The sequence below is a fragment of the Dendrobates tinctorius genome, unplaced genomic scaffold (assembly GCF_039654945.1).
Source record: "Dendrobates tinctorius isolate UK_male_01 unplaced genomic scaffold, ASM3965494v1 ptg000032l, whole genome shotgun sequence".
Classification (NCBI taxonomy): domain Eukaryota; kingdom Metazoa; phylum Chordata; class Amphibia; order Anura; family Dendrobatidae; genus Dendrobates; species Dendrobates tinctorius.
In genome coordinates, this window is record NW_027361700.1 from 17,719,152 (window position 1) to 17,731,309 (window position 12,158).

General features: G+C 43.7%; 1 protein-coding gene across 2 annotated transcripts in view; it reads left to right on the top strand.

Annotated features, from left to right (window-relative positions):
- Positions 1–11,935, top strand: part of PSMB3 (proteasome 20S subunit beta 3) — a 40,519-nt gene extending 28,584 nt beyond the window's left edge. For both annotated transcript variants that reach the window (XM_073572515.1, XM_073572514.1), the window contains exons 6-7: positions 11,615–11,765; positions 11,891–11,935. In XM_073572515.1, coding sequence (XP_073428616.1) covers positions 11,615–11,765; positions 11,891–11,920 — 181 coding nt within the window. In that variant the 3' untranslated portion in view covers positions 11,921–11,935. The remainder of the gene's footprint in view (positions 1–11,614; positions 11,766–11,890) is intronic.
- The last annotated feature ends 223 nt before the right edge of the window (positions 11,936–12,158 follow it).

Sequence of the window (12,158 nt, forward strand, 5' to 3'; positions counted from 1 at the left end):
ATTTGTCCCCACATGTAGTAGCAGGAATGGGTAGTCATCTGTAGGTCTGAAGAGTCCTGATATCCTGTCAGACACATCTTTAATTTTTGCACCTGGAAGACAACACATTTCTCTTGAAGTAATATCCGGTCTGCAGATAGCGGCCTCAGTTCCTCTCAACAGGGAATCCCCCATGACCACCACTCTCCGTTTCTTCTTCACAACATTTTTCTTTCTCCATCCAGGAGGACTCTGAAGGCGTACAAGGTTGCTGCTTGTTGGTAAAGTCTTATCCTGATGTATTTCTTCATTGTTTTCCTGCGTGAGAGCCTGGTACTGGTTTCTGAGCAGTATGGGTGCTGACTGCCTCCTGATCCTCCTGCTTCTCTGGGTCACATGTCTCCATTCCTCTGTTTCTTCAGGTGCACTTCGAATTTCTTCTCTTTCTGTAACATGAAGAGATAATTCTGCTCTGTCCAAGAACTCTTCACCTTCCTTAATGATCTTCAACGTAGCTAACCTCTCTTCGAGATTTTGCAACTTTTCCTCCAACAGGGACACAAGCTTGCATTTGTGGCATGTGAAGTTTGGCTTTTCCACTGGTAAGTCTGTGAACATGTAGCAAGAAATGCAGCTCACCAAATGGCTCCTGGCCTCTTCCATCTTGAGATTTCTTAAAAACGATGAAAGATGAGCCCTATCGGCGCGCGGTTTTGATGCCATCCGGCGCGTGTCGGAATTGGCGGCCCTTTCTTGTCGCTCCCCTTTCTTGGTACCCCACCAGGATAAGGTGGTCCTGCGGCCTCCGCCCTCTTTCCTTCCTAAGGTGGTGTCCACTTTCCACCTGTATGAGGATATTGTTCTCCCGTCCTTTTGTCCGGGTCCAACTCATCCTCTTGAACGCTCCTTGAACAAGCTAGACCTGGTGAGGGCGATGAAACTCTACCTCTCTAGGATGACTCCCTTGCGGGAGATAGACTCTCTTCATCATTCCAGATGATGCGCGGAAAGGTCAGCCGGCCTTCAAGGCTACTATTGCTCGCTGGATCAGATCGGCAATTCTGGAAGCCTACCGGGTCAAGCATCGAGTGGTCCCTCTTGGAATTAGAGCTCACTCTACCTGGGCAGTGAGTGCCTCCTAGGCGGTGCACCACACAGCTTCAGCTTTGCAAAGCTGCAACCTGGTCATCTGTTCACACGTTTGTGAAATTCTACAGGGTCTACACCTACGCTTCGGTGGATGCCAGCCTAGGAAGAAGGATCCTGCAGGCAGCGGTGGTGAGTCCGCTGGCCTGATGGAAGTTTAATTTCCCTCCCCAGGGACTGCTTTGGGACATCCCATGGTTTGTGTGTCCCCCAATGAAGCGATAGAGAAAACAGGATTTTTGGGTTGCTTACCGTAAAATGTTTCTCGGAGCCTTCATTGGGGGACACAGCACCCTCCCATGTTTTACAACTCCTGTTATTTGCCATTTGTCTTATGGTTACAGTTGAGTTGTCTGTTTATTCTCTATTCTGTTGTTTCTCCTACTGCTTTCTCACTAACTGGATATCTTACTTCCTGTCGGTGAGGTGTATACTGCGGAGGAGCTAACTTTCTTATTTGCATAGTGTCAGCCTCCTAGTGGCAGCAGCATACACTCATGGTCTCTGTGTCCCCCAATGAAGGCTCCGAGAAACAGATTTTACGGTAAACAACCCAAAAATCCTGTTTTTTGCATCACCACATTTTGAGAGCTATAATTTTTCCATATTTTGACCACTGAGTCATGTGAGGTCTTATTTTTTGCGGGACGAGTTGATGTTTTTAATGGTACCATCTTCGGGCATGTGACATTTTTTGATCGCTTTTTATTCTGATTTTTGGGACGCTGAATGAACAAAAACCAGCATTTCAAGAATTTCTTTTGGGGGGTGCGTTTACACCATTCCACGAGCGGTAAAATTGATACGGTGGTTTTATTCTTTGGGTCAGTACGGTTACAGCGATACCTCATTCATGTTTTTTTTATGTTTTGGCGCTTTTATGCAATGAAAACAATTTTATATAAAAAAATAATTATTTTTGCAGCGCTTTATTCTGCGAGCTATAACTTTATTTTTTCGCTGATGACGCTGTGTGGCGGCTCGTTTGTTGCGGGACAAGATGACTATTTCAGCGGTACCATGGTTATTTATATGCGTCTTTTTGATCGCGCGTTATTGCACTTTTTGTTTGGCGGTATGATAAAGCTTTATTTTTTGTTTAGTTTTATTTTTTAAGGGGTTCGCTAAGGGGGTTAACTAATGGGACAGTTTTATAGGGTGGGTCGTTACGGACGCGGCAATACCAAATATGTGTACTTTGATTGTTGTTTTTTTTCCAAAAAATGAATTGGGGAATTTTTTTTTTTTTAAATTTAGTGATTTTTTTATAAATTATTTTTACTTTTTTTTTTTTTTTAACTTTATTACAATGTCCCAGGGTGGACATAACTGTCATGTGACAGATCGCTGATCTGTCACATCACAGATCGCTGTGACAGATCAGCGATTTGTCACAGGCACTGCTGAAGGCTTCCTCATGCCTGCGCTCTGCGGGCAGTGAGGAAGCCAGCTCCCTGCAGGCCCCCAAAGGTCCCCGTCGCCTTATTGGATCCGGGGACCTGCAGGGAGGGAGGCCCCCACAGCAGCGCTGCACATTGCACTGCTGCGGGGGTCGCAGGGAAGCACGGAAGGAGCCCCCTCCCTGCCGATGCTTCCTTTAACCCCCAGTACACCTCGATCAAGTTTGATCGTGGTGTGCCAGGGGTTAACGTGTCGGGGGCGGTCTAGGACCGCCCCTGACACACAGTGCCAGGTGTCAGCTGTGGTAATCAGCTGACACCCCGCCGCTGATCGCTATGACATACTATCCCGTCCCAGGGCACATGGACGGGATAGTACGTCATATGGCAGAAAGGGGTTAAACTTTTTTTTTTTCCCTTTTGCCATGATTCAATAGTCTCCATGTAGGAGACTAGAAGCTGGCACAATTCGATCGGCTCAGCCACATAGAGGCGATGAGCAGATCGCCTCTACGTCGCTGAATTACTGACTTGCTATGAGTGCCGACCACCGGGTAGCGCTCATAGCAACTTGGCACTGACAACTACGTGATGCGAGTTACCGATGTTCGTATTTCCGGCTTTAGGGTATGTGCACACTAGGGTGACCGCAAAAAATCGATGTCGGAATTTTGTCCGTCTGGACCCCACAAAACGATTCCCCTTTCCAGATACTGAGAGAGCCAAAATTTGAGCTCGATCAAACGACGTTAACCCGTGCCGCTCGTCGCTCAAAGTTTGAAAAAATCCAAATTGAGGTATTTTAAGATTTAGGTATTTTGCATAGTCTGTTAGACTATAAAGAATGTGACAACAACATTGCAGAAATAGCCCTGACCAAATTTTCGAACCATTTGTGGTATTTGAATGCAGAGTTGGTGGGATTATCGTTTTTTGATCCCACCATTACAGACAATGAAAAGTAGTTAATGGCTAATAAATTGCTCAGTAGCACAGATGAACCATCAGAGCACGCTAGGGTTGTAAATCCAAAAGTTAGGAAAGAAAAATTAAAAGAGGTAGGAAGTAACCGACTTTAACGACCTTCTGACGAAAGATGAAGAACAAAAGCAATATGTCCTGCAAGTTGTAAGCAAATGCCGAGCATTATATTCTGACGTTTCAAAAACTACTTTAACAAAAGCTCTAGAATAGATAAGATAACTATGTAAAATTATCAACTCATGTAGGTTAGTGTGCTCTGATGGTTCATATGTGCTACTGAGCAATTTATTAGCCATTAACAACTTTTCATTGTCTGTAATGGTGGGATCAAAAAACGATAATCCCACCAACTCTGCATTCAAATACTACAAATGGTTCGAAAATTTGGTCAGGGCTATTTCTGCAATGTTGTTGTCACATTCTTTATAGTCTAACAGACTATGCAAAATACCTAAATCTTAAAATACCTCAATTTGGATTTTTTCAAACTTTGAGCGACGAGCGGCACGGGTTAACGTCGTTTGATCGAGCTCAAATTTTGGCTATCTCAATATCTGGAAAGGGGAATCTTTTTGTGGGGTCCAGACGAACAAGATTCTGACATTTTTTTCCCCCCCATATGAGATGCGGTCACCCTAGTGCATACGCTGCGGATCCGCTGTGGATTTGGCCTCTGCAGATTCGCAGCAGTTCTGCAGACAGTGTACAGTACCATGTAAGTCTATGGGATTTATAATCCGCAGTGCACATGCTGCGTTTTTATCACTGCAGAAAAGCTGCGGTTTTAAATCCGCAGAAAGAATTGACATGTCAATTCTTTCTGTGGATTCCGCTGCGGTTTGCCACCTATTCAATTGTCCAGGTGTCAAACCGCAGGGGAAAACCACTGGCCAATCCGCATGAAATCCGCAGGTCAATTTACCTGTGAATCAGCACGGAAAAATCCGCTGGTGAATCCGCAGCGTGTGCACATAGCCTAATAAATGCCGCTGTCAGCGTTTGACAGCGGTATTTAACTAGTTAAGAGCGACGGGTGGATCGCGATTCCACCCGTGGCTACTGCGGGCACATGTCAGCTGTTCAAAACAGCTGAGATGTCCCGGGAAAGATGTGGGTTCACCGCGTAATAATGCGTCCGATGTCGGTAAGGGGTTAAAAAATAAATGCAGTCATGTAATTAGTTATTGGTGATTCGTGAAAACATTGTTTGGGCAAAGTTCCCACTAGATCGTAATTACGGTAAAACCTTTTCAAAATACCTTCTCCATATATTTTAAGTAATAAGACTAGTCCATACACTACATTCTGACCTTTCTTGCCCCGGCTCCAGCTATGCCTCCCTATGTGTTGCGATCAGATCTGCCCTTACACTCTTTTCCCTGATTTCTAAATCATACAGATGCTCGTGAACACGTGACTATGAGCATGTGCACTGGACCTCAAGCCTCTGGTACGTAAGTAGAGGTCCACTGCACACTGTGAAAGCTAGTGTCCATGAGCATCTGTGGGATTTAGAATTCAGGTACGAGTGTAAGGCAGATCTGGGATGTTATGAGTCAGTGGGCATGTGATCGGGAGACTTTGGAAGACTGGGCCATTAGAATATGCAGAGAAAGTTTGGGCAAAAAGTTCACACTATATAGCAATTCTCACTTATTAAACCAACAGGGCTTACGGAGATCAACTTTAAGACAAACACAGAAATAGTTAATCAGTGTCAATCCTGCTATCATGTTCCTTTTAAAGCTGGCCTATGAAAATTGTCTGGTCAATTGGGAGCCGATCCCAAAAGAGAGAAGGCAAGTTTATCTTTTCACAAACCTTGATTAACTGGCTAAATAAAATAACAAAAATTGCACTATGACTGCGGCTTTAGACTAACTTAAATATTAACTCATGACCAATATCACAAAAGTATCTCAAAGGCTATACACTTTTTGCTATAAATGTGTAAATAAAAATCCTGGCAGAACTATTGTGACATGGGGGAACAAAGTAGCCATGGCAGTAGGTTATTCCTGCGTATTCCTCAATAAACTAGGCAAGAAAAAGACTTTATGGGGAATGCTCCAAATATCCATGAATTCTGCTCTTAGCAAAGCCATAACGGCTATTATGGTTCTCTGACAGTGTCTTGGTGTCCGCCTCCAGTAAGCGAAGGAGGAGGAAAGAGCGTCACAATGACAGCAGATGTGTTTACAAGACAGTTCATTGAGCTTTTTGTGGACTGTGTACCATTATCATTATTTGCGCGACCAGCTTTTACAGCTCTTAATGGAGAAATGGCCCGCAAACTTGGTTTTTCTCTGGAAAGAAAACCTATTAGAAACTTAGTGATTGAAGAAGCCCTTAACCAAAAGGAACATCTTAAAAAGGCTTTGTGTTTCTTAAAATGGTTGCCTGCACACATCACAGAGTAAACTATTTTGCTATCAACGTTTGATATGTTTGTGACAACAAAAACAGGGATTTTTGTGTACTCACTGTAAAATCCTTTTCTCTGAACCACTCATTGGGGGACACAGGACCATGGGTGTGTGCTGCTGCCACTAAGTGAATACAAAGAAAGTTAGCTCCTCCACTGCAGTATACACCCACCACTGGCTCCAGCCCGAACCAGTTCAGTGACAAAGCAGTAGGAGATCATAAACATCAAATACAGGTACAACATGTCCAACCAAAGACAAATAGCTATCAGGCCAAAAAGGGTGGGTGCTGTGTCCCCCCCCCCCCCCCCCACAATGAGTGGCTCTGAGAAAAGGATTTTACAGTGAGTACACAAAAATCCCTGTTCCTCCTCCGCCTCATTGGGGGACACAGGACCATGGGACGTCCTAAAGCAGTCCCTGGGTGTAGAACAACATGACTGATCAAGCCGCACGTATCAGCTGACCAGATGGGCAAATGTTTCTATCTTCAAAAAGGGGAAGAAGGTGGACCCAGGCAACTATAGGCCGGTGAGTCTGACTTCTATACCAGGAAAGATCTTTGAACAAATTATTAAACAACATGTATGTAAGTACCTGGATAAGAATGAAGTGATTAAACAGAGTCAGCATGGGTTTGTAACTAATAAGTCATGTCAGACTAACTTAATTTCCTTCTATGATGGAATCACTGATTGGGTGGATCAAGGAAATGCTGTAGATATAGTATATCTTGACTTCAGCAAAGCATTTGACAAAGTCTCTCATACAATCCTTATTGAAAAAATGACTAAGTATGGAATGGACAAGGCAACTGTTAGGTGGATTCATAACTGGCTTAGTGATCGGACCCAAAGAGTGGTTGTAAATGGCTGCACATCCAGTTGGAAGAATGTCTCAAGTGGGGTACCACAGGGCTCTGTCCTGGGCCCTGTATTGTTCAACATCTTTATCAACGATTTAGATGAAGGAATTGAGGGTAAATTGATTAAATTTGCTGATGACGCAAAGCTAGGAGAGAGCTAACACTAGAGAAGAGAGAGAGAGGATTCAAAAAGATATAAATAAACTGGAGAAGTGGGCAGCAACTAACAGAATGGTTTTTAATAGGGAAAAATGCAAAGTACTACATCTGGGCAATAAAAATGAAAAAAGCATATACAGAATGGGAGGAATAGGGCTAAGCAACAGCACATGTGAAAAAGACTTGGGTATACTAATAGATCACAGACTGAATATGAGTCAACAGTGTGATGCAGCAGCAAAAAAGGCAAATGCAATTCTAGGATGTATTAACAGAAGCATACAGTCTAGATCACGTGAAGTCATTATTTCCCTCTACTCCTCTTTGGTCAGACCTCATCTGGAATAGTGTGTCCAGTTTTGGGCACCACATTTTAAAAAAGACATTAACAAACTGGAGCAAGTTCAGAAAAGAGCGACCAGAATGGTGACCGGTCTGCAAACCCTGTCTTATGAGGAAAGGTTGCAGGATATGGGAATGTTTAGTTTGCAAAAGAGAAGACTGAGAGGAGACTTAATAGCCGTCTACAAATATCTAAAGGGCTGTCACATTGTAGAAGGATCAACTTTATTCTCATTTGCACAAGGAAAGACGAGAAGCAATGGGATGAAACTGAATGGGAGGAGACAGATTAGATATTAGAAAAAACTTTTTGACAGAGTGATCAATGAGTGGAACAAGCTGCCACGAGAAGTGGTGAGTTCTCCTTCAATGGAAGTCTTCGAACAGAGGCTGTGAAAAATGAGGATGAATGAACTCATGGAGATCAACATCCAACACTGCGGAGACACCATCACGTTTCTCAACGCAGTGATTCTAGAGCAATGCTCCCATCCCTTATGGGAAATATGCAAAAACATGCAAAACACAAGCCGCGGAGACACCATCACGTGTTTCTCAACGCAAGCAATGACTAGCCAGGTCTTTCCCCGGGAAGGAACAACCACGGGAAGGGCAGTCTCCAATGAAGGAAACCACCTATGCCAAAACATGGTATCCATCCACAGACAGCTGTTTCGGAGTATTGCCCCTCATCAGTGTGGAGTAGGAAACTGGCTAGTAGGAGCAATGCCTAGTAAAAGACTGTGAAAAAATGAAAAAAGAGGATGAATGAACTCATGGAGATCAACATCCAACACTGCGGAGACACCATCACATGGTTGTTCCTTCCCGGGGAAAGACCTGGCTAGTCATTGCTTGCGTTGAGAAACACGTTATGGTGTCTCCGCGGCTTGTGTTTTGCATGTTTTTGCATATTTCCCATAAGGGATGGGAGCATTGCTCTAGAATCACTGCGTTGAGAAACGTGATGGTGTCTCCGCAGTGTTGGATGTTGATCTCCATGAGTTCATTCATCCTCATTTTTCACAGTCTTTTACTAGGCATTGCTCCTACTAGCCAGTTTCCTACTCCACACTGATGAGGGGAAATACCCCGAAACAGCTGTCTGTGGATGGATACCATGTTGTGGCATAGGTGGTTTCCTTCATTGGAGACTGCCCTTCCCGTGGTTGTTCCTTCCCGGGGAAAGACCTGGTCATTGCTTGCGTTGAGAAACACATGATGGTGTCTCCGCGGCTTGTGTTTTGCATGTTCAAACAGAGGCTGGACAGACATCTGACTGGGATGATTTAGCGAATCCTGCTTTGAGCAGGGGGTTGGACCAGATGGCCCAGGAGGTCCCTTCCAACTCTACGATTCTATGAACTGTGGAAACCTGAGTGTGGATATGATAGTGCATAGAGTGTGCAGATTGGATCCAGCTGCAACCTTACAAACCTGCTTCCGCCAACGCCTGGTGACGAATGGCCCAAGCAACGTCCACCGACCAAGTGGAGTGTGCTTTAATCCTTGCTGGGATAGGTTTGCTTCAGACACGGTAGGAATCATGAATTGCTAAGGGAATCTACCAGGCTATAATGGACTTCAGGCGCAAGATTAAGAAGGGAGTTTCTGAAGAACACCCAGGATAAGGTCCCATACATCCAACAAATTCCTATAAGGGGACCACATGACAGACCCCTTGAAAAAAAGTTAAACAGCAAAGAGCAGCTGACAGCACAACGGAGGGGTGGATGCCAGTTCAAAGGTTCATGGACCCAAATGAACAGTAGTCCAAACAAGGAAAAGGAACAGCATCCGGTCCAGGTGAAAAATTGTATCAAAAATTTATTCTGCCAGTACAAAATACAACGTTTCAGCCATATTGTGGCCTTTTTCAAGTATAACATAGCAGCACAAATGGTGGCCTTTTATAGTGTGGCACAGCCAATCACCATTTCGGTAACACCCATCACAGAAAATCCATACATAGAATACATATAAATACATCCATCAGATACATATATATTCAATAGCACAGTTTATCCAATCGTTAACAATAATGATCATATTTATATTAGAAATATTGCAAAAACATTTCATACATAAACAACAATCCCCAAATCAGCCCACCAATGATCATAAAGCATCAAAGGTATCCATAGAAATAACACACCAATCACTTGCAGTAATACATATCCATATATAAACCGCCAATCCCTAATCACATAGTGGTGGCGCCAACCCCAATGGACCAATCATGTGAGGACTCACAAATCCCTATATCGGCAGAGCTCCCTCTCCCTCTATGACACCATCAGCCAGAGCCAGGCTGTATCAGGAGCGCAGTCCAATGACGCGCACCACCAGGTCACGGCACGCGCGCCGCCCTCCACCGCAGGTCCGGTCACATGACGTCTCCGTCACAGAGCACCGCGCATGCGCGGTGCTGTGCAAGGGATCAGCCACACGAACCGCCCACCGGGGAGGACCGCGCACGCGCAGAGGCCCAGAGCACGCAATCATACACCACACTCCCTCACAAGCCCGCGCATGCGCTGATTGACAGAAAACAATGTATTACCACACTTGAATAAATGAGCACACAGATAAGCCAGAATGCTTCCAAACAACGCAGCATATATAAAAAAATTGGAATCCAGGAAACATATCCATAGTAACTTTAATAATATACCATACTTTACGAGAATCGCATACGTTGCACATTATGTAGGGAGCAAAACTGGAATAATTACAAAAAGGAAAAAAAGAGGAAAAGAGGGCTCGGGGAATGACAGGCAAGAAATAACGACAAAAATTCATAAAGGACAGCATCCTCTTCGTAATTCAGGACTGCGCAGTGCTCTGTGACGTAGACGTCATGTGACCGGACCTGCGGTGGTGGGCGGCGTGCGCGCCGTGACCTGGTGGTGCGCGTCATTGGACTGCGCTCCTGATACAGCCTGGCTCTGGCTGATGGTGTCATAGAGGGAGAGGGAGCTCTGCCGATATAGGGATTTGTGAGTCCTCACATGATTGGTCCATTGGGGTTGGCGCCACCACTATGTGATTAGGGATTGGCGGTTTATATATGGATATGTATTACTGCAAGTGATTGGTGTTATTTCTATGGATACCTTTGATGCTTTATGATCATTGGTGGGCTGATTTGGGGATTGTTGTTTATGTATGAATTGTTTTTGCAATATTTCTAATATAAATATGATCATTATTGTTAACGATTGGATAAACTGTGCTATTGAATATATATGTATCTGATGGATGTATTTATATGTATTCTATGTATGGATTTTCTGTGATGGGTGTTACCGAAATGGTGATTGGCTGTGCCACACTATAAAAGGCCACCATTTGTGCTGCTATGTTATACTTGAAAAAGGCCACAATATGGCCGAAACGTTGTATTTTGTACTGACAGAATAAATTTTTGATACAATTTTTCACCTGGACCGGATGCTGTTCCTTTTCCTTGTTTGGACTACTGTTCATTTGGGTCCATGAACCTTTGAACTGGCATCCACCCCTCCGTTGTGCTGTCAGTTGCTCTTTGCTGTTTATCGTTTGGACTCTGGCGGGCTTGCACCGGATTGAATATGGAAACTACTAATCCAGAGGTGGGTGAACTGGATACTGCCATGATTTTTTCCTATACAGAGGATGATGCGAAAAGGATTTTGTCTGGAGCCCGGACAGATATGTCCTTTTTAAACAAACCTACTGCTGATATGCTTAAAAAGAAATATGAAACAGAAGGAAATGCATATCGTATGAATTGCATGCTACCACATTATGTGAATACTATAAAGTCCGTAGGATTCCACGTGGCTTAAGACTGCATTTACGTCCTACATTGCTTGCAGATAATTCACAATTTTGCAGCAGGTTTGAGTCTATTACAAATAAGTTTGCATTTGATTTAATGCTTCTGAATGTTGAGTTTCTCCATATAGAGGTTGAATCTGTGAAGAGAAACATTGCCGATCTGGAGCAGCAATTGACAGCTGAATTGACAACACAGGAGGTGGACTTATTTAAATCTCAGTTGGAGGATAAGTTGGTGAAATACCGAGGTGATATAGAGAAAACGAAACGTACTAAATGGTTTCGTGATGCTGATGATTACAGATCTGGTCGTGTTTTCTCATGGCAAATGGGTCAGCAGAATACTCCATACCCTAGGAGAGATCGGCCTTTGCCAATGCGTAGAAGGAGACCACCAGTTAAGGATCAAAGATTTGGGTTCATTATTGCTGAGTCTGATTCAACGGATGACTAATATGGGTGCAGCATCTTCATCTTCTATTTTTTTTTAGGAAAAGACAAGATGGACAATATGATAAGAAAAGGAGGACCCGTCGAGGAGGCAGAAAGCACAGGAGAAAGAGGAATGTCACGCAAAGCACCAATGCGAACGAGGAATATGGAGGTGAAAAAGAGAACCCAGTAACACAGAGAGACTTGGTGGTAAATATCTCGTCATGTGTGTTATCTGAAATGGACTATAAAGTATTGTCTAAGGGACTGTCATTTTGTCCCACAAATTCCCCTGATTGGTTTGAAATCGAGTGTGATTTGTTCTCTTTTTTTAGGAGGTTACGATTGGCATCCTTTTTCTCTGATAAGGAAGAAAAATCATGTGCAATTAGTGATGATGATAAGTTCATTGGTTTCACGCTCCAAGGTGTTGAGGTGTTGGATTATACAGTAAGAGTAATTTTCAACCACCTGTTAGGAATAACTTTGTTGAATCATATATTCAGTTAGTTGAGAGAGATATTGCACAATTGAAGGGAGAGTTTCGGGGTCAACATAGGGGGAATCTTACATACTCTGAAAAACAGGCATTGGATAATCTTT